This window comes from Camelus ferus, chromosome 2 (genome assembly GCF_009834535.1).
Source record: "Camelus ferus isolate YT-003-E chromosome 2, BCGSAC_Cfer_1.0, whole genome shotgun sequence".
Lineage (NCBI taxonomy): Eukaryota > Metazoa > Chordata > Mammalia > Artiodactyla > Camelidae > Camelus > Camelus ferus.
The window spans coordinates 52,034,535-52,057,327 of record NC_045697.1 but is presented as its reverse complement, the minus strand read 5'-3'; the positions used below and the strand labels follow the sequence as shown (position 1 = coordinate 52,057,327).

At 35.6% G+C, this 22,793-nt stretch overlaps 1 protein-coding gene across 1 annotated transcript in view; it reads left to right on the top strand.

Annotated features, from left to right (window-relative positions):
• Positions 1-22,793, top strand: part of NPFFR2 (neuropeptide FF receptor 2) — a 245,915-nt gene that overhangs the window by 140,006 nt on the left and 83,116 nt on the right. Inside the window, 1 exon segment of the mRNA XM_032458369.1 lies at positions 15,237-15,376. Within this exon segment, the coding sequence (XP_032314260.1) occupies positions 15,300-15,376 (77 nt within the window). The 5' untranslated portion in view covers positions 15,237-15,299.

Here is a 22,793-nt window from a genome sequence, read left to right as displayed (position 1 = left end):
TTAATTTTACTGGTCAAGGCAGCCAATGTTAGGGCTTGAGGGGGCCCAATAAATAGCAAAACTTCCCCACAAGAATTCTGAACTAATTAAGATAGAGTACTTGGAATAAGATCAGAAAGGAAACATCCCCTTTATTACTGAATGGGCATGCAGACAGGCATAGTATGCTTCCTTGTTCAGATTCCCAGAATTGGGTGTACAGACCTAAGGCAGTGCTAGAGAATCAGTCTTCCCAGAGGGACAAGAGTGGAGGAGCAGATCATCAGGGATGGTTTTCACAGGAACCTGACTCCCAGGAAGACTAGAGCCACAACGAGCAGTTACTTTTTCCAAAGTCTTCAACGAAACAAACTCTTTCCATCCTGGGGCAAGTGAGAACCACATATAACTCATGAGCTCAAGGATGACTTGGGATAGTTCTTCTACACGGCGACCAGAGGATTAAGAAATCCTTCCTCCACTGAAATGCCCCCTTGAAGTGGCAAGGCCCACACAGGATGCACATTTTAGAGTAACCACTCTGCATGCTGCATGGAGAACATGCTGGAGGGAGACAACCAGTTAGGAGGTGTCCATGATCCAGATGAAAGATGACAGTGCTGTATGCAGAAAAGAGGAACAAGCAGGTGTGTCATATCTGGGAGAAAGAATCAACAGGTTCAGATTGGGTGTTGGTGGACAGAGAGTGAATGAAGCCTGCAGATTCCTGGCTTATACAACAGGAAATTAGTTACATCCTTCATTCAGGAAATAGAGGAAAAACTGCCATTCCTGGATGAGTCTAATAAGCTCAAATTTGTACTTACAAAGTTTGAGATTCTATGAGACAGCCAAAGGGAGATGACCATGAGGCTGCAAGAAATAATAATATGATACATTAGAAGAGGTGGCATACCCTGAATGTTTGTCCTTGAGATGGAGTTAATATGGGAATTGTAGCTTTGGGAATTATGAAATCAATCAGGAGGCTGTATATATTGAGAAGAGGGCAGAAAAGAGATCCCTGGGGAATAGGTAAATGAAAGAGGAAGGCAGGGAAAAAAAGTCCAAGAAGGAGCCGGAAAGGTGCTGCGAAAGTCAAGGATATTAAGGGGGCTGAGGGAAGGGGGTCTTTTAAAGAGAGTAATGCTTCTGATACATCGAATGAGGCTGGTGATATATGCTGGTTGTAATGACAGGGTAGACGAACGTCCTCAGCACCTTCTTAGGAACCACGTCTGTGTTGCACAGAGGAGATGCTGAAAAGACTGAGGGATGAAGTTGAGAGTGACTAGTGAGAATAAAGACTTCTCTCTAAGAAACAATGACATAAAAGGAAGAAATATTGTGGCTAGAGTTCTTTTTTAATTTTGAAAAATTTTTTATTGATGAATTCAAATAATAATAATTGAGTACTTTTTTAAAAAAATATAGGTCTAATGAGAAGAGTTGAATTTTGCGGGGAGGGGTAACAGTTTGCTTAATTGGGATTCAAAGTTAGTACTGCCTATCACAATCAATTGCAAACATTTATCAGTTAGTGCTGACCGATAATAACATTTTATACATTTCATCTTTGAAAATGTCTTTTCACACAGATATTACCAAATAATAATCTCAGTCTGTGAGCACAAAATTTTAATTGAAAATATTCATCATATGGAAGGGAGCATTTAAGAATTCTATTAGCTGCTTCTCTCTATATTTGCCTTTTATTATTTTTTATTACAAAGCAGATCAATCACTACCAATTGAAGGTTTGGTGAAAACTCTTCAGTTGTTTAATTAAATGGATTTTTAAAACTTTATTGTAAGCTTTAATTTCAGAGTAGTTTTAGGTTCACAGCAAAATTGAGTGGGAAGAACAAAGAATTCCCATAATACCCCCTTGTCCTCCCACATGTACCACCCCACCCTGCCTCCACTATCAGTATCCCACACCATATCAGTCCATTTGTTATAACTGATAAACCTACATTGACATATTATGACTACACAAAGTCCATAGTTCACATTAGGGCTCTATCTTAGTACTGCAAATACTGTGGGTTTGGATAAATGTATAATGACGTGCATCCATCATTGTAGTAACATATGGAATAATTTCACTGTCCTAAAAAATCCTCTGTGCCCTGCCAGTTCTTCCTCCCTATCCACTAATCCCTGGAAACCACTGATCTATTTCCTCCAGGGTTTTTTGCCTTTTCCAGGATGTTATAAAGTTAGAATCATGTAGTTTCTAGCCTTTTCAGATTGGCTTCTTTCCCTTAGTAATATGCATATAAGGTTCCTCATGTCTTTTCATGGCTTGATAGCACATTTCTTTTCAGTACTTAATAATATTCCATTGTCTGGATGTTCTATAGTTTATTCATCCATTCATCTACTGAGAGACATCTTGGTTGCTTCCAAGTTTTGGCAATTATGAATAAAGCTGCTATAAACACCCCTGTGCAGGTTTTTGTGTGGATATAAGTTTTTAAGTCCTATGGGTAAAAACAAAGGAATGTGATTGCTGGTTCATACGGTTAGAATATGTTTAGTTTTGTAAGAAAGTACCAAGCCATCTTCCAAAACAGCTGTACCATTTTGCCATTACCACTAGGAATGAATAAGATTTCCTGTTGCTCTTCATCCTCACCAATATTTGGTATCAGTGTTTTGGATTTTGGCCATTTTAATAGGTGTGTAGTGGTATCTAATTATTGTTTTAATTTGTAATTCCCTAATGATATATAATGTGGAGCATCTCTTTGTATACTGATTTGCCATCTGTATATCTTCTTTGATAGTTGTCTTTAAGATTTTTGACTCTTTTTGAAATTGGGTGGTTTATTTTCTTATTGTTGAGCTTTAAGGATTTTTCATATATTTTGGAAAACAGTCCTTTATCAGATAGGTCTTTTGCAAGTATTTTCGCCTGGTCTGTGGCTTATTGTCTTGGCATTGTCTCTTGCAGAGCAAATGTTTTTAATTTTAATAAAGTCCAGCTTATCAATAGTTTCTTTCACAAATTGTGCCTTTGATAATGTGTCTATAAAGTCATCATTATACTTAAGCTCTTCTAGATTTTTTTCTTACGTTATTATTTTCTTACGTTGCATTTTACATTTAGCATCTATGATCCATTTTGAGTTAATTTTTGTGAAGGCTTTAAGGTCTGTTTCTAGGTTTTGGGTTTTGGTTTTTTTTTGCATGTGGATGTCCAATGGTTCCAGCACCATTTGTTGAATGAACTGTTGTTTCGTCATTGTCTTGCCTTTGCTCCTTTGTCAAAGATGAGTGGGCTGTATTTATGTGGGTCTTTCTCTATTCAGTCCCACTGATGTATTTTGTCTATTCTTTCACTAACATTCTACTATTTTGATTACTGTAGCTTTGTAATAAATCTTGAAATTGGGTACTGTCAGTCCTCCAACTTTGTTCTTTGTCAGTATTGTGTTGGGAAAGAGTTTTTAGACACAGGGAAAGACTAGAGCATTCCTATATAATGAAGAGAACTTATTAACATACAAGTTAAGTTGAGCTTTAAACCCAATATCTTTTTGTCAAAAGAAAATAGGCACCAGTATACATTTCCAGATAATAGCCTTCTCACCATTAACATTAGACCTAATTATTTGAGTTTAGTATTACAAATTTAATATTTTAACATTGGTTCTGATAATTAATAGAAATATTTAATATATGTTAAACTATATTTTTTAAGTATGCAGTCTCTAATTGCTTTAAACCAAGTTTAATGGGAAATAAAACTAAAACTCGTTATCATAAATAAATTCCATCCTTGGTCATATTCTCATGATAATTCATAGCCTTGTTGCTCTCTTCCTATTACTATAAAAAGCAATCTCAGTGGTCAAATTTTTCATGACTTGATTTATTATATGGGGGAAAAAATGACAAGGAGGCAATCCCACAAGTTTCTGCATTTCCAGGAGGGGTTGGAGAGAATGCAAGACACAATTTTTAGCTTATAGTTCCACAAATAAAGAAATAAAGAATCAATAGCTTTTTCCTTTCCTTCCTGCATTAGACAGAATTGTTGTCAATGAAAAGGGGTAACATATCAGAAAGAATAAGAATCATTTGCAGTGTTTTAGAAAGTAATATGATAAAGATGAACAACAAGGTCCTACTGTATAGCACAGGGAATTACATTCAGTATCTTGTAATAACCTATAATGAAGAAGAGAATGAAAAAGAATATATGTCTAACTGAATTACTTTGCTGTACACCAGAAACTAACACAACATTGTAAGTCAATTATAATTCAACAACAACAAAATAACATGATAAAAAGAAAACTTCACTTATGTAGGCTATATAAAATAGGTATAAACATACATTGATTTGGATATTAAATTTTATTGGTGTATACTGATATTTATTGTAATAGCAACATATACCTGTTTAAAAATGAGGTTCTTGAAAATCCAAATTGTCTAATTCTTATTATGAAGCATTTTGGTGCATTCAACCACAAACCTGAACACATAGACACACACACACACAAATGGCTGTATGATGAAGACTATATTCTGTGAGGTTGACTAAATTGAAATTTTTATAAGTATTGTCAGAATCATAATAGCCAGGAATAGCAAAATACAATTAATATCACAACAAAATTGTAATCAATAATCATCTCCTTCTACCTCTTCTACCCAAAGACAATGAATTTCTTAAAATAAATTTCTTAATATCAACAACATTAAGCAACAATTAGCAATTATTTGCCAAAGGAATTTTTTAATTAAAAAACTAAAAACAAAAATTCAATTGTTACATCTCTGGCTATTCTCATTTGTAATATTAATTTAAAATGCTCTGCATTGCTTGCCAGAAAATTTGCTAATTGCTACTGATATTTGTATATCCTACTACAGGTATCAAACTCTGTTGCTATGAAGTTATTACTGAGTTCCAAATCCAGGCAAGTTACTAATATCACAGGATGAAAATACAAAAAATTTAATACACCTTTGTGAAGAGACGCGAGCAAGTGCATGAACCTGGGTGGGTGTTTACTATGAGGCAAGCATCATGCTGAATATTCTTGCCACCAAGACTATCTCATTTAATTCCTATACATTGTCTTTTTTTATGGCATAAATGAACTTATTTACAAAACAGACTCACAGACATTGAAAACATATTTATGGTTACCAAAGGGGAAAGTGGGGGGAGGGATAAATTAAGAGTTTGGGATTAGCAGACACAAACTACTATGTACAAAATAGATAAAACAACAGGGCCCTACTACAAAACACAGGGAACTATATTCAATAGCTTATAATGGCCTATAATGAAAAAGAATATGAAAAAGTATGTATGTATGACTGAATCACTACGCTGCACACCAGAAACTAATATAATATTGGATACCAACTATACTTCAATAAAATAAAAAATAAAAGGGATAATTCATTGTCTTTAAACTTATCATAATTTACCCTCTGATTTTATAGATAAGTAAACTGAGGTTCACATAATGTAACTATCGGTGTGTTTCACCAGACGTTTGAACCCAACTCTTCTGATTTAAAACATAAATTAACCACAGTGAAATGAAGAGTATATTAAGCTTGTTAATTATTTTGTCAGAAATGACCCTTGTTTACCTTCACACAGTAAAGGCTGTTGATGGAAAAATTAATAGTTGACCATTTGCTTCTTGAAGTCTTTGTACTGACAGTAATTCAATTTCTATAAACAGTTTAGAAATTTTTTTGGAAGCAGTAAACTTTATCATTTTTCATCCTAGTAAAAATGTTGGCTTCATACGGCTTTTAGAAAAAACAATTGATTGTGCTTGGGCCTGAAATACACTTAGATTTTCCACTGTGCTTAATCTCCCAAGTAGTATAATGTTATGATGTTATTTTACTGCTAAAATAAACAGTTTTGCTGCTTCAAGCAGAATTTTTTTATGGTATCCACAGCTGACAGACACTTTTCTCATGAACTACACCACAGGAAAAGAAATAGATGAGATTATACTGCCTATGATGACAACTCAAAGAAAACTTTAAAGAGAAAATATCTTTAAAGCTGCTACTCTTCTTTTTCATATAGCTAGAGATTTAAAGAGTTAAAAGGAAAACTAGGCATGGCATTTACTATATGCATTAAATTAATTAAATAATCAGAGCTTTGTATGGCCAATTTAAATTGATCTTAAATCAAGTGGATGCTCATGACATGTATTCCTTCTTATTTTCCCCTACATGTCTCCAAAATAGTGATTACTGGGAAACTCTTGATAAATAAGAAGCTGAGAAGAAAGTCTCAGGAACAAAAGGAATTAATTAGGTAGTTCTCAGAGTTAGTGAATATGCAAGATCATCTCAAATGATTTCCTGGCCAGTTGGGTCTGACATGTAGCCTCACCAACAGTATCATCATATCTGGATAAAAGACAAAGGAAGAAGAAGGTTTGGCCAGTGATGAAAACAGGGGGAAAAGGAGAACTCTGTCTGTGGTGATGCACAGGAGGGTGTGCTAACTGTTCACCAACTCACTGTGTCACCATATGGCTTTCCATATGTGCTGTGTCAGCTGTCACAACTCTTCCATCTGCCTGAAAATTCAAGTTCTCACTGCGATGGGATAAGTTTATGTTTCAGTTCATATACCTGCTGTTTTGAGAACTGTCATCACAAGTCAGGATCCTTGAGATCAGTTAAGTTTAGGGCACTGACAAAATGTCTTCATCAGCCTTCAACAAGGCTGTAACCTGCACCTTAGTAAATTCACCAAGGTAATCTCTGGGACCTGGCTGGACAGCCCTCCCTGATGAACATTCCTTCAGCATCAGTAGATGAGCATTTGATCATTCAATAGGTGAACACATTTTTCTCTGGGAAGATTTATACTGCAATTTATAAAAACAATATGATTGGTTTCCAGAATATTCTCTTAAGTGCCTATATTGTGAGCCCCTTGGGAATTTGCGCTCTTCTGTGTTCAGGGCTAATCGCTGTGTTAGACAAATGTTTGTTGAGTTAATAAATGACGGAGTGAATAAGAGGTAATTTAAACAACAATAGAAAATAACTAGATGGGAAAAGGGAAAAGACTGCTGGTTCCCAAGCCAGTGATGTATTAGCACAACATCACCGGTTGTCAGCTTTCAGCCACCATGATAATATAATCTCATATAGTCCCTGATAATGATTACATTTGTAAATCTGGTTTTAGTACCATCTCCCATTTAAGTTAGGTTGCAAAAGTTGGGTTATGGGCTTGAAAGTAAAGAGAAGTCTGGGGAACTTTGGGATCTAGCTCGTCACCCAGAAGAATCTTAAATGAGCCATTCATTAAAAAGAGTAGGCATGTTAAGAGTTTTTGGTTCCTGCTTCCTTGAAACATTTTTCATTTTATTTCTTTCTCATTATTTCTTTCTTTGGGAAAAAAGAAAAAAATGTCTCTTCAGGGACAAGTACAGCAGTTTCTTGAAACTGGGATGCTCTGGTTCAATAAAAACTATTGGCAGTGATTTCTAATTGCTGCTACTATTTGGTAGAAAAGCAGATTGGTCTGTGGATTAGTGAAGGTGAGAGATTCAGGTTTGACTGTCACCTTTACTGTATTTTTCTAGATAACATGTATTTTATAGAGATTGAGAGCGACTAATTCTCATTCTAAGCACAAAAAGAGCAATTTTTAGTTCCTATTTAAGTGTTCTTTTTTTTAAAATTGAAGTATAGTCAGTTATAATGTGTCAATGTATAGTAGTGTGTATATGTTAATCCCACACCCCTAATTTATTCCTCCCCTCCTTTGCTCTTTGGTAACAAAAAATTTGTTTTCTATGTCTGTGAGTCTGTTTTTGTAAATAAGTTCATCACTTATTTCACATCTAAGTGATATCATATGGTATTTGTCTTTCTCTGACTTACTTGGTACAATAATCTCTAGGCTCATCCATGTTGCTGCAAATGGCATTATTTCATTATTTCGTTCTTTTTTATGGTTAGTAATATTTCATTGTGTGTATATACACACACCCCACATCTTTATTTCATGTCTTGGCTATTGTAAATAATGCTGCTATAAACATTGTGGTGCATGTATCTTTTCAAATTAGAGTTTTCTTCAGATATATGCCCAGGAGTGAGAGTGCTAGATCATATGGTAACACTAGTTTTAGTTTTTTTGGCTTCTGGTGGGGTTTTGTATTCTTTTTTTTTTTTTAATTTAAGTATAGTCAATTTACAGTGTTGTTCTGTCAGTTCCTGGTGTGCAGCATAATGTTTCAGTCATACATACTTGTTTTCATATTCTTTTTCACTATAGGTTACTACAAGATATTGAATATAGTTCTCTGTGCTGTACATTATAAACTTATTATCTATTTTATATATAATAGTATCTGCAAATCTTGAACTTCCAACTTAGTTTTAGTTTTTAAAGGATCCCCCATACTGTTCTCCATCGTAGCTGCACCAATTTACATGCCCACCAACAAGGTACCAGGGTTCCCTTTTCTCCACACACATTCCAGATTCAATTATTTGTAGATGTTTTGATGATAACCATTCTGAACCATGTGAAGTAATACCTCATTAGAGTTTTGATTTGTATTTCTCTAATAATTAGTGATGTTGAGCATCCTTTCATGTGCCTGTTGGCCATCTGAATGTCTTTAGAGAAATGTCTATTTAAGCCTTCTGCCTATTTTTTGATTTTTTTTTTTTGATACTGAGCTATATGAGCTGTTTATTTTGGAAATTAAGCCCTCATTGGTCACATTGTTGGCAAATATTTTCTCCCATTCCATAGGCTGTCTTTTGTTTTGTTTATGGTTTCTTTTGCTGTGCAAAAGCATACAAGTTTAATTAGGTCCCATTTGTTAATTTTTACTTTTATTTCTTTAGCCTTGGGTAGACTGATCTAAGAAAATACATCAGAGCATGTTTTGCCTATGTTCTCTTCTAGGAGTTTTATGGTGTCCTACCTTATATTTAGGTCTTTAAGCCATTTTGAGTTTATTTTTGTGTGTGGTATGAGGGAGTATTCTAACTTCACTGATTTACACGTGGCTGTCCATTTTCCCCAAAATATTGTATATTCTTGCCTCCTTTGTTGTGGATTAATTGTAGGTGTGTAGGTTTATTTCTGGGCTCTCTATCTTATTCCATTGATCCATATGTCTTTTTTTGTGCCAGTACTATGCTCTTCTTATTACTGTAGCTCTGTAGTACTGTCTGAAGTGTGGGAGGGTTATGCCTCCAGCTTTGTTCTTTTTCCTCAGGATTGCTTTGGCAATTCTGGTTCTTTTGTGGTTTCATATGAATTTTAGGATTATTTGTTTTAGTTCTATGAAAAATATCCTTGGTAATTTGATAGGGATCACATTACATTTGTAGATTGCTTTGGGTAGTATGGCCACTTAACAATGTTAATTTTTCCAATCCAAGAGCATTGGGGATATCTTTCCATTTCTTTGAATCATCTTTAACTTCCTTTATAAATATTTTATAGTTCTCAGCATGTAAGTCTTTTACCTTCTTGGTTAGGTTTATTCCTAAGTATTTTTTTGGATGCAATTTTAAACAGAATTTTTTTTTTTTTTTACTTTATCTGATATTTCATTGTTAGTGTAAAGAAATGCAACTGATTTCTATGTGTATCTTGCTACCTTGCTGAATTTGTTTATCAGTTCTAATGGGTTTTGTGAGGAGTCTTTAGGGTTTTCTATATATAGTATCATGTCTCCTACATATTATAACAATTTTACCTCTTTCTTTGTGATGTAGATTTCTTTTATTTATTTTTCTTGTTTGATTGCTGTGGCTAGGACTTCCAAGACTATGTTGAATAGAAGTGGTGATAGTGGGCATGCTTGTCTGCTTTCAGATTTTAGCAGGAAGGCTATCACCTACCTACCATTGAATATTATGTTGGCTTTGTGTTTGTTATAAATGGCTTTTATTACATTGAAATATGTTCCTTCTATACCCACGTTGGGTGACAGTTTTTATCATGAATAATGTTGAATTTTATCAAATGATTTTTCTACATCTATTGAGATGATCATGTGGTTTTGGTCTTGTCTTTCGTTAACGTGGTATATCACAGTGATTGATTTGTGTATAGTGAACCATCCTTGTGATGCTGGGATGAATGCAGCTTGATCATGGTATATTATCCTTTTTATGCATTGTTGGCTTCAGTTTGCTAATATTTTGAGAATTTTTGCATCTATATTCATCAAATATATTGGCCTATAATTTTCTTTTTTGGTATTGTCTTTGTGTGATTTTGGTATGAGGGTGATTGTGGCTTCATAGAATGAGTTTGGGCGTGTCCCTTCTTCTTCAGTCTTTTGGAAGAGTTTGAGAAAGATGAGTATAAGTTCTTTATATGTTTGGTAAAATTCCCCAGTGAAGCCATGTGGTCCTGGACTTCTGTTTGTAAGGAGTTTTTTTAAATCATACATTCTTTTACTTCTAGTGATCAGTCTGTTCAAATGATCAGTATCTTCTTGTTTTAGTTTTGGCAGGCTGTGTGTTTCTACGAACTTTTCCATTTCTTCTAAGTTGTCCATTTTGTTGGCATATAATTCTTCACAGTTTTTTCTTATTTTGTGTATTTCTGCAGTATCTATTATTTCTCCTCTCTATTGTTTTTATGGGTCTTCTTTTCTTGGTGAGCCTGGCCAGAGGTTTGCTGATTATCCTTTCAAAAAATCAGCTCTTGGTTTTATTGATTTTTTTTCTATTTTTAAAAAATCTGTTATATTTATTTCCTCTCTGATATTTATTATGTCCTTCCTTCTGCTGACTTAGGTATTGTTTGTTCTCCTTTTTCTAATTCTTTTGGGTAGGTTAGGTTATTTGAGTTTGTTTATTGAGAAAGGCCTTGCTATGAACTTCCCTCTTAGGATTATTTTTGCTGCATCCCTTAGATTTTGTATGGTTGTGCTTTCATTGTCATTTGTCTTGAAGTATTTTATTTCCTCTTTGATTTCATCACTGACCCATTGGCTTTTTAGAGCTTTATTTTTAACTCTAAAATACATTTACATCTGTATCCTACAACTATAGTGATAGTGTGTTTTAATCATCATTTATTTACAAGTATTTCCTAATTACTCATGTGATTTCTTCTTTTACCAATGTGTTGTTTAATTTCCAAATATTTGGGGATACTTTGGATACTATTCAGTTATTAATTTAAAAAGAATTCAGTTCTATCCAGAAAATATACTTTATATGAATCATATTGTTCTGAATGTATTGAGACCTAGTTTATGGGCCAGCATATACTGCTAACTTCCTTTGGCATTTTTTTGTAATGCAGTTCATTTGTTAATGAATTTCTCACCTTTTTGTCTGAAAACATGTTTATTTTCCTTCTCTTTCAGCATGCTAGAGATGTCACTTCATTGTCTTCTGAATTAGTGTTTCCCATAAGAAGTTGATGATCTTTAATTTTTTTCTCTTTGCCAGGGTGTTCAGTAATTTGATCATAATGTGCCTTCTTGTGTTATTTGTGAGTCATCTTCTTCTTTAGTATTATCTGGAAATTTTTTCACTTTGTATGCCGTACTTTAATTTCCATTTAGGTCATTGATATATCTTCTATTTCCTTCCTCATTATGTTAATAAAAATTCCAGTTGCTCTGGCTGCCTTGAACATCATCCCTCTCCCCTCATCACAACATAAATGCCATGCTCTGCCTGGAATGTCCCTCCTTGAACTGTGGTCCAGACAGTACATTTAGGTAGAAAGTTAGGGAAATCATGGGACTCCTCTAATTTGTACTACTATTTTTTCATTTTTCTTCTTCTCAGGGATCAGAGTCCTCTACTGCTGATTGCTAAGTGTCTAAACACACATATTTTGGGGGCAGATTCTAGTTGTTTTTAGTGGTAACATAGTTTGGGTCTCTTTTTCCATTATGGCCCAATGAAGAAGTCTACACTGTATTTTTCACTTACGTTTGAAAAAAAGAATATGTCAAACTCATTCAGTTTGTGAAATGTGATTACTTTGAATAATCTAGATACTTCTTAGCTGTCAAATTTTTAGTAAGGTATGCATCTCTGATTCAAGTAGGATAGAGGTATATTTCTTCTGTTTCTCAATCTTGTGTTCTCTAAGCTGGACCCCAGAAAAGTTTTGCCTAAAAATCATGCATATTCATCAAGATCACATATTACATCTTGCAAAATGAGTTTCCCTCATTTCCCTCAGGAGTAAGAAGTCTCTGTCTTCGTCCTTCTCAGTGTAGGTATCCACATCCTTGTTAGGGTACTTCTTATTTACCCTGAAAACAGCAGGTCTCTAATTTTTCCAGGTTGCCTGCCACTTCCATAAAGGCCAGAACCAAAGCATATTTATCTCTCAGACTTCTGTGAGACTACATGATAGATTTTATATAATAAATGATCAAGAAGTATTTTTAAATAAGTGAATAAACTGTTTTGATTGTTTTTGTGTTAATTTACTGTAATAGATATACAGAATATATAGGAACAGTATAAGTTAAAGTTAACCATAGTATACCCAATGTGTCTGTGATAAAGCATTAATCAGTGTTTCAGATGACTGGGGAATCAATCATCCAAATGAGGGAAACAATTGAGGCATGCCTTTAAGATTAGAGCTCAAAACTCAGAAGCACATTCTTTCTGGAGCTTCTTTATGTGCTTCTGTTAATCTTATACATGGATACTCAGAACTGAAAGTTGTCTGGTTCAGTTGTCATATGAATTGAATCACCCTAAAATAAAATTAATTAAGACTATTGTTCTGTCTTTGGAAGCGAAGGAAAAGGAATCAAGATAACTTTTAAAGAAAAAAATAGATGTACCGTATAGCATGTAGAGATATAAAAATAAATGACATTCAAAAGATACCTTATTGCTGCCCAACTTTATTGTTAAATTTTCAAATCTACAGAGAAACTGAAAGACTAATACAAAGAACATTTGCATATCTTTCACACAAATGCACTCACAGTTTACTAATTTGCCACAGTCTTACTCTCTCTACACCCAACCCCCCTCCCCATTTTTGATTGGATCATTTGAACTTGCGTAGCTGACCTCATGATACTTCATCTTCAGTCATTTATTAGAAGTGTAGCAGCTTTCTAAATTAACTTAAAATTATGACTAATGCAGAAATATATACAATCCACACTTAGATTTCCCCCAACTGCACAACACATTTTAATGTTTATTATTCATTCTTTGCTTTGTTTAGTCATTTATTTTAGGTAATAATATCCATAAGCTCTAATGGTTCCTGCACAACTCTTAGGTGTTTAAGTTTATTTAGTCTCTTTTAATGTATAACGTAGAAAATCCTCAATCAGCTTTTCTTTTTGTTTTTTTGTTTGTTTATGGTATTGAGTGTTTTAAAGGATTTCAGGCCAGTTTTTTTTAATATGCAATATTCTGGATGAGTCTGATAACCCGTCATTATTAGATGAAGCCTAGACACAGTTTGGCAAGGACACCACATGAGTGACATTGTCTATTATTGCATCACATCAGGAGGAGAAAATTGTCAGATGGTCTTACTGCTTGTGTTGCTAAGGTTGACGACTGTTTAAGTAGAAGAAAGTATAATTTACAAATTTCCACTTATTTTGTGCTGTGTAAAGTATACCAAGTGAAGACATTTTAAAAAGAATGGTATAGAATATATTATTAGGTTTCCCTATTTCATTGTGAAGCACATCAACTTAGAACTAATTCATATTTTTAATCTGAATATTAGTTATTCAGCAGGGGTTTGAGTCCTCAGAAATGTCTGCCAAATAACTCAGCTTTTAGGTTGTGCATTCATTTCAGTTGACATTATGAACTACTTACTCTTTGAGTTATGGATTGAAAATAGTTCTTCCAGAGTTGATATAAAAAATAATTCCTTGCCTGTCTACCTCTGAACTATTTATAAAAATAATTTTATATATATTTTTCACTTGTGTTTACACAGTGAAGAAAACATTTTTTAAAGATTTAGTTGTTTCACCTATTCATTTATTTCCAACTAATTACCCAGTAGCTACCAGGTGCTTGGCTATAGTTGAATAGGCAAGAAGAAGACAAGTTGTTCTATGGTGCTTACATTTTCATGAGAGACAAATGACAGATATTTACTTACATTAAAACATACCAGATAGGAACCATTACATTAGAAAAGTGGGTATAAAGAGAATGATTGAAAATGAAAGGACACTGTATACTAGGTGACCAGGGAAGGCTTCTCTGCTAACGACACTTTAGCAGAAACCAATGAAGTGAAAGAGTGAAAACATGAATTGATTTGGGGGGACAGTACTTAAGACAAATGGGAGAGCAAGCTTTTCTTGAAATTCTGCTTTTTACAACAGATTGTGTGAGTTTCTTTGCCTTTAAGTGGTCTGTATTTGTTCTTGAAATCTTTTGTCACTTTGGTTAAGTGAATACATATTGTTTCATGGTGACCTATGACAAGTTTTGAAACCTTTTTGATATTTTTCATAGACGTTCCCAAATATCAAATTCTAATTTAAGTTCTTTGACCTCCAGCTAACTCTAGGATGCTTCAAAGAAATCCCAAGGCATCCCAGAGAGGAATTTTATATGAATTAGGCTTGTTTGGTATGTTAAATTATAGATACTCCAAAATTTATATGGAATGCCTAAAAACCTGATATGCCCTGGTATAATGTTCTCTTAAAGTGTTGTATGTCACAGAACTGTCCAAGTTTCTTGTCAACTGCATTGTAATCAGATCTTTAACCATACCATTTCAAGTCTGTTGTCACTGCTAACTAAAAATTAGCACTCACCATCTGCCTCTATAAGGATTGGATCATGTTGGCACTTGCCATCTAAATCATGAGCCACTGCAGCCGCTGACCTCCAAACACATCCTGAAAAGCATTCAGGATGGAGGTCAGGAATGAAGCACTCTGTGCTCCAGGAAAACTGCCTGAATAGGCCTTTAGATATTTTCAGGAGAAGATTTTATGACCCCAATTCTTGCATCTCTTCATATCTAGAAAAGCACTAAAATCATTCACAGTGACATCTGCTCCTCGTGACCAGCAGCAAGCCCCTGCCTAAATGTGTGCTTGACTGCACGCACCCCCTTCACTGAAGTCATATACATAATACTGAGTTCTCCTCCTGTCTCTTTGGAACAGTTTCCCAAAGCTCTCTGGGATGCTGTCTCCTGGGCTGTCGTCCTCACTTTGCCCCCAATAAAACTTAGCCCACAACTTTCACGTTGTGTGATTTTATTTCAGTTGACAGTTTTGGCAACCCCACAAAGGGACCCAGAGCAGACTTCTCTCCTTCGCCTGAACTCTATGAGGAACCGGAGACTTGGTACCAGCAGAGGCCCTTTGTGCCCATCTGCCTCCTCGGGGAGTCCTGACAAATTTGGGTGAGTCTCTCCTGGTTCTCAGATCTCCCAGATTGGTTGATAATCCTGAGTTTTATTTGGTGGTGTATCTAGGTACCTGGCCCTGCAGTTGAGAGATACTGGGGGGAAATACCCACCTAGAGAGGATGTCCTCGGTGGGGCCCGGTTGAAAGATACCAGGGCCTGGACTGAGTGGTCAGCTAAGAGGCGGAGCTGACGCTTTCCCTCAAGTTGGCTACCTCAATAGACTTTGTCAGGAAAGAAGTGAAATTTTATCCCTGACAAATTCAACTTTAAAATGAGAAATAGTCTTTCAAAAAGAGAAATGAAGGGCGTCCGAAAACCAACCTCCAGCTAACACCCCAGCCAAGATTCAAGTACAGAGCTCATGCTTGCAAGCACCTAATTAATTGGGGAAATTATACTAAAGGAAATCTCAATCTACAATGGCCAAATTGGGGTTCTTTTGACATTTCAAAACTAATATTTTTTGCGTGCATAGTTAGAAAAAGCTGGCCCTAACATCAAACAGACTGATTGGTATTTAGAAGCTTCTAAAAGAAATGATAAAGTAACTTCTTTGCAGGAAACCAACAAAGAATTGCTTGAAACTATATCAGAACTAAAAAAAGCCACTGGCACTGACACTGTCTCTCCCTCTGCTCCTCTATGTATCCTTCTATCTGAATTGCCTGGTCCACTCTTTCTCTTCTGTCTTTCCCACCTCCTGCTGTTCCCTCTTCCCTGGTAAAGGAGGATTAAAAAATCTGGTGGTTATAGTTCTCCTTAAGGAAAAATCTATTACAGGGAGAGGTGAACCGTCCTCGGTGCTTATGTATAAACCTAGGACATGAGCAGAACTTAGAGCCTTGGCCAAGGAATTTCCCAATCCAAATCAGGATCCACTGGGATTTGCTAAGGAGTTTGCGTTAACCATCCAAACCTACAACCCTGGGTTTTCAGATCTGTATCGATTAGATTCTGAAAGCAAACCAAGGGAATGGGCAGAGAAAGCAGGTTGAAATGACCTCTAATGGACTTTGAATTACATAGTCCACAGGCTTGCACTGAATGCAAAGAATTAACTGAAAAATTGCTCAAATTTATCCCAGAGCTTTTTCTAAAAACTGTAGACTGGACAGAGATTTAGCAGTGCGAGCAAAGACCTGATGAACCAATTCCAGACTATTATGAAAGGTTTAAAAAAAACCCAAAAACTTAATATTCTGGCTTGACACCTCAATCATTCTCTAATTACCAAAATGATCCTTTAACTCTGCCTTTTGAGAAGGCTTAGATAAAGAATTGACTACTGCTGTCAAACAACAATCTAGCTTGGTCCTCATTACCTATAAATGGCCTTGTTACACTGGCCGATCAACTTTTAAGACTATTAAAAAGAAAGAAAAGGGGTTATTGTGCTAATTAAGTACTCAGTGCCAGTCAAAGGCTGACCCATCCCCATTCAAAGTTACTTTTACTGCAGAAAACCAGAGTATCAAAAAATAAATGGTAAGTTAAGAAGGAGAAGCCTAGAAGGAAAGCTGGATTTTAGACCAGAATTATGAGTTAAACAAGAACAGGGCTGCTGCAGGGGAACATGGGGAGGCTTTCCACTTCCCCTAACACCCTGGACATAGAAATGATTATGCAAGGAGAAACAATTAAAGGACCCCTCCTTCAGAGTAATTCCTCAGTGCAGATGGTAGGGGCTCCTATTAAGGCTTTTAAATCATTACCTTAGAATGCTACTTAGGGGAACATAAAGGCACTTCCTTTTTTTTCTAGTAGAAAATGCCCCTATTCACCTGATAGGCCAAGATCTGTTGGAAACTTATGAAGTCCATATTTCCTTTACTCTTAAGGGAGAAATGTCACATAATGTTTGTGACCCATGATGAGGATGACACTGAACAAGACAAATTGCTAGGCTTAATACCTAAAGAATTATGGGCACTTGATTCTACTGACATTGGAAGAATGAATACATTCTGCATCACCCATTAAAATACTCCTTATCATTCTGTAGTGCCAAACCCCCATACCTTACTGTCCATATTCCTAAAAATGGTGACTTTTCTGTGATAGAGCTCTGGAGCACTTTTTTTTTTCCTAGTATTCCTGTACATCCAGATGATTAGAGTTTTTTTGCCTTTACCTGGAATGAGAGGTAATATATGTGGACTGTAATCCCACAGGGTTATACTGAAAGCCCCACTTACTTCTCCCAGACACTAAAGAAGACCTAGAAAATCTCAGAATTCTGACACTAAGGGAACAAGTCCTTCTAGGAAAACTTGCTTTTCTCTCCCTGTGCTTTAACACCAGGCTCTCAGGACCATTTATCTTATCTAGACCATCTCTAATTCCTGAGATTGTAGGAAAGAAAAAAAAAAGGAGGGGGTAAAGGAAACAAAGCCTTTTAAATTTAGTTTGTTTCAACTGTTAAAACTAGTGAGTTTTATATTGTCATACCTGATTCACGACAAGTTTAGAAAATGAAACATACCTGGTGGTTGTCTGTATGTCTATATGTATATTACATGTGTCTTTACCTTTGGATGGTATTATCAAAATTAATTTGTAATTGAGCTCTACTTAATTGGCCTAAAGGAAATTAAGCGCTTATATAAATTCTCAGAAATATAAAAGAAAACTGGCCAGAATGAATTTCAGGTTCACATGAACAGTCAAATATTCAATATTAATGCCTGGTATTAAAGTTTACTGATTTAATTAATATAGGCATGTCTTTAAAGTCATCAACATTAAGTATAATACCTTTCTTGTCAGCAAGAAAAATAACTTGGTATGGTAAATTTTTTAAAAATAAATTGAATGCAGATGAGGTAAGAGCCTTTGGATGAATTCTTTAGGAGTAATATATTTTAGAAATGTCTACTTAAAGATAATTTCTCCAGATATTTGGTAACTTAAAATTTTGAGTTGTGCTAAATTAAGTTAAATGATGAAAGTTTATTGAATAGCTAGGTCATCCTCAACTATAGTAAAATACTGAAACATTAATTACTGAATATCGGCTTCCTTTTGCAGAGAAACTAAAGGTATTTAGTACTGCTAACAAATATTTTTAGTGCCAAAATGAGATATTTTCTATAAGAAAGCACATGGTTTTTTAGAAATTATTATTGATATTTGTTTGCCAATCTTCAGAATACTAATGTAAAAGACAATTCATAATTGCTTCTTAGTTTAATAGAAATTGAGGTTTTTAAAAGTTGAGGATTCTATTTTAAAAATTTAATCAAAGTTACTGGGGAAAATAAAGGAAATATTTTGGTATACAGCAGGAAAGTAGATATATGATTCAGCAAAGAAGAATGGAATTGCATTTTAAGTGAAAATAAATGTAGGTTTTTCCTATAGCTGGTTGTTTCTGGATGAAAAAATATATAAGGGGCAAACTAATATGGATACAGAAAATGATGAAAAGTTTGTGGAAAAGGAACCCTAAGAAAAGAGCTTTGTGCATGATCAGGATTGGTTAATTTAGGTTTAATTTAAATAAGTAAATGGATTTGGCTGTTAAAAGTAAGCTGATACAAAACTTGAATTTAATTTTTCTTGGACATTTTTCTTAAAATGTTGACCTATTTTTGATGAGAGTATAAAGTTTCTTTTACCTTCAATCATAAATCTGTTATACATTTCCATATTTGCCTTTGAAATGTTTTATTATCACTTTGGTTAAGTGAGTAAGTATTGTTTCACAGTGACCTATGATCCTATCTGATCAAATGTCTTAAAACTTCGATATTTTTTGACAAAATTCCCAAATCAAATTTTAATGAAGTTTCTTTGACCTCTGGCTAACTTTGGGATGCTTCAGAGGGCCCCGAAACATCCCCAAAAGAGATATTAAACTAATTGTGTTCATTTGGAATGTTAAATTTCATGGGAAGTACTGTCAAATAAGTAATTGTCTTAGGTTGTATTAGGAAAAATATTAATAATGTAGATATTCTAGAAATTATATGGAATTTTTTTTAAAAATCTGGTATATCCTGATAAAATGCTACCAACCATAATTCTAGTTATCTTAAAATGTTGTACATTACAGCAGTACTTAAGTTTCTTGTCAGCTGCATTATAATAAGGTTTTAAAACTGTGCCTTAAGTTTTTTACCATTCTATAGATAGTTATGGCTTACTCTGATGCCATTGCAAAATGCCTCCTCTTCAAGAAGGTTTACAGAAAGACTTCTTTGATACGTAAAGGTTTCTGATAACTTTCAGACTATAATGTTGAACTGGGTACGAAATTTAAAAATTCTAATGGAAAACCTGATGGTTTCATAAAACCATTAACAAAAAGGATTAGTTACATAGGACTGAGTGAACTGGTGAATAAATGGTTATGATTTTTATGCTTCCTGTCCAAAATATTACTAGCTTTTAATCTATTTTCCAGATATAAAGAAACCCTTCTCCTTAAGCAATTTGGTAAATTATACCTACATAAGCAGACTTAGAACAGTTACCTTTTCTATCTGATCCCTCCAGAGATGGGAAACTCTTAGGCTCCCCAGTGGCTTTATCAGATAAATTAGGAAGACCATCTCCTAGCAGGTATAGGAATCTCAAGGTATTTTGGGGATCTTAAAAAAAGAAGAATTCACCTAAATCTGTAAGGCAAAATCTGTCACAAATCCTTGACCTGGCTTTCCTGGCCCTAGGCAACCCTTATGAAAAGTTCTGGCACAGCCAATTTAAAAAGCCTGTATGATCAAATAATCAGACTTAATTTGCAGACAGATTAATCTTGATTTGGCTATATTTGATAAAAATGAGGGTAACTTTAGAGAGGAAAAGATTATGTTTCAGTGGATATTAAATTCTAGTTTTGTTAATGGAGGTCTGTATTTATATCCTAAGACTCACTTCCCAGATAGTTCCTTGTTGTTATAATATTGCAAAGTTTAATTGAATTATTAAAAGGACACTCTAAGTCTTTGGATGAAGAGCTGATGCCCCGTGACCTGTAACCAGGAGATTACGCATACCGGAAAAGACAATTTAAGGACTATCTCGAACCAAGATGGAAGGACCTTTGTCAGGTACTCTTAACTAGTTCATGCACAATACACTGAAGGGAATTAACTCTTGGGTTAATATTCCCACTTACAAAGGGCCTTTGCAATGGACCAGCCTATAGAGAGGACTGCAGACCTTAAAATCACCTTAAAACAATGCTCAAAGTAGGAGCTACCAGACCAGGATGAGAAGACGACATCTGAAGTAGACAGCTGACCCAAGACACCAGACCAGGCCTGTACACCAATTACTTTGATAACTGCTCACACTTTCACTTATGAACTAAGTGTATTTCACAACCTTATGTAGAGTTAAAGTTAATCCAATTGTTAGGTTTATGGTCAGTTACCCATACCCAGTACTTCTGGGTTACCTTTGTAGGCTTCCCCACTCTAAGGTTCTAACTAGACAGTCCTTAGAAAATTTATTCTAGAAGAAAGAAATATTAATATTACCAGGTGGAATCCCCTCACCTGGCCAATTAATAATACCTGCCCTGACCCTGGCCATAAATATGAATTTTCTTATAAGGTACCCAAGCCCATTCAAGGCAACAAGCGTTTCAGCCAAAGAATATGTAAGTTCCCTCCTTTATGGGAAGGACCTATATGGTTAACACCAGGTTATGGTCATTCAAATTTATGTTGGGAAAAATCAAACTATGCCAAGGATAACCAACCTAATAACACTAGGAAATTTGGCTGGGTGCCTTAGGAGCAATGCCTACATAACATCTTCTTTAACGATAAGGTTTGGTACAGAACAGCAAAGTCAGATGACCTGGGGATACACTGGGCCATACCTAATGGAAGTTCTTGGCTTTAAATTCTTACTTATGACCTTACTAATACTGCTAACTATTATTTATATTTTGCCTGTTTTACAAAATTGTTTCTTGCATTACCAAATGTGTGACTGAGGCTCTGATAAAATAATGACTAGGCAAATTGAAACAGTAGACCAGATATATACTTCCGTATGAGACCAATGGATGTTACAGTGCAAGTCTAGACATGGGAAGAAGCCACATGAGGGAATATTTTCCTGGACCATAACAGACTAGTGAGACAGGTGGTCCAGAGACTTTTTGCTACTGTTAATGAGGCCTACTCCTGTAACAGCACACTGAGTGGCCTGTCAATGAAATCCTCGCCTGACCCAGGAATAAGCATTCCTAGCACTGTGGGACAAAATGGTCATGAGATGTCTTCCAAACTATGGTCAAATCTATGGCCATGAGGGGGCCCTGCTAACTAAAAACTGGCACTTGCCATCTAACTTCGCGTGGATTAAATCACGAGCGGCTGCAGCCGCTGACCTCCAGCACACCCTGAAAGGAGTTCAGGGTCGAGGTCAGGAATGAGGCACTCTGTGCTCTGGGAAAACTGGCTGAACAGGACTTCAGATAGGTATTTTCAGAAGATTTTATGACCCGCAATTCTTGCATCTCCTCATATCTAGAAAAGCACTGAAACCATGAATGGTGATGTCTGCTCCTCATGCCCAGCAGCAAGTCTCTGCCTAGATGTGTGCTTGACTGCAATATAATACAGAGTTCTCCCCCACCTCTTTGGAGCAGTTCTCAGAGCTCTCTGGGATGCTGTCTCCTGGGCTGCAGTCCTCACTTTGCCCACAGCTCTCACGTTGTGTGATTTTACTTCAATCAATGTCATAGACAGACTGTTTTACTCTTATGCTTTTATAAAGTGAAGATCTTCAAGAAGATTCATAAAATGGACTCTAACAAATTTTCTGATTAGTTTGAGATCCTCCTGAAGGAGTCAGAAATTGGCTTCCCTGACATTAAGGCAGCTTTAAGAATTTATGGTGATTAATTAACTTGTTTCCTTTAAGTTACTTCTAATTGACTAACTTCTTTTTCTCCTTCCTATCAATCATTTAATTTGCCTGAATGACTACATGCTTAGCAACCCTAACCCTATGATTTACGCCGTACCCTAAATAACTTACACCAAGTTATTTTCCCAAAAGGTCATGGAACAATAACCCTGAAGTAATGGCCAGACCCTCCAGCCCCTGTGACACCAGAGGGATCAGACCAGATAACGCCAAGGCCTTGGGCAACGACCTGCGTGACTGATCAGCAAAAGTCCCCATGACACAAGATGAAAAGACGCTGTGGTTCCTTATCACTGACATGCTCCATCCTGTTTGCCTATATAATCACCAAGCCCCAACCCCAAGATGGGCTCCCAGTCTTTAAGGCATGAGCCTGCTGTGGCTCCCTTTGCTGGGCAAAGCAGTAAAACTGCTCTTTTCTTTGCTCTCAAAACTCTGCCTCCAAGTTTGAATTTGCTTTTTGGGTTACAGAGGCTGATTTTTCAGTAACAATATCACTGAACTGGGTAAGAAATGACAAACT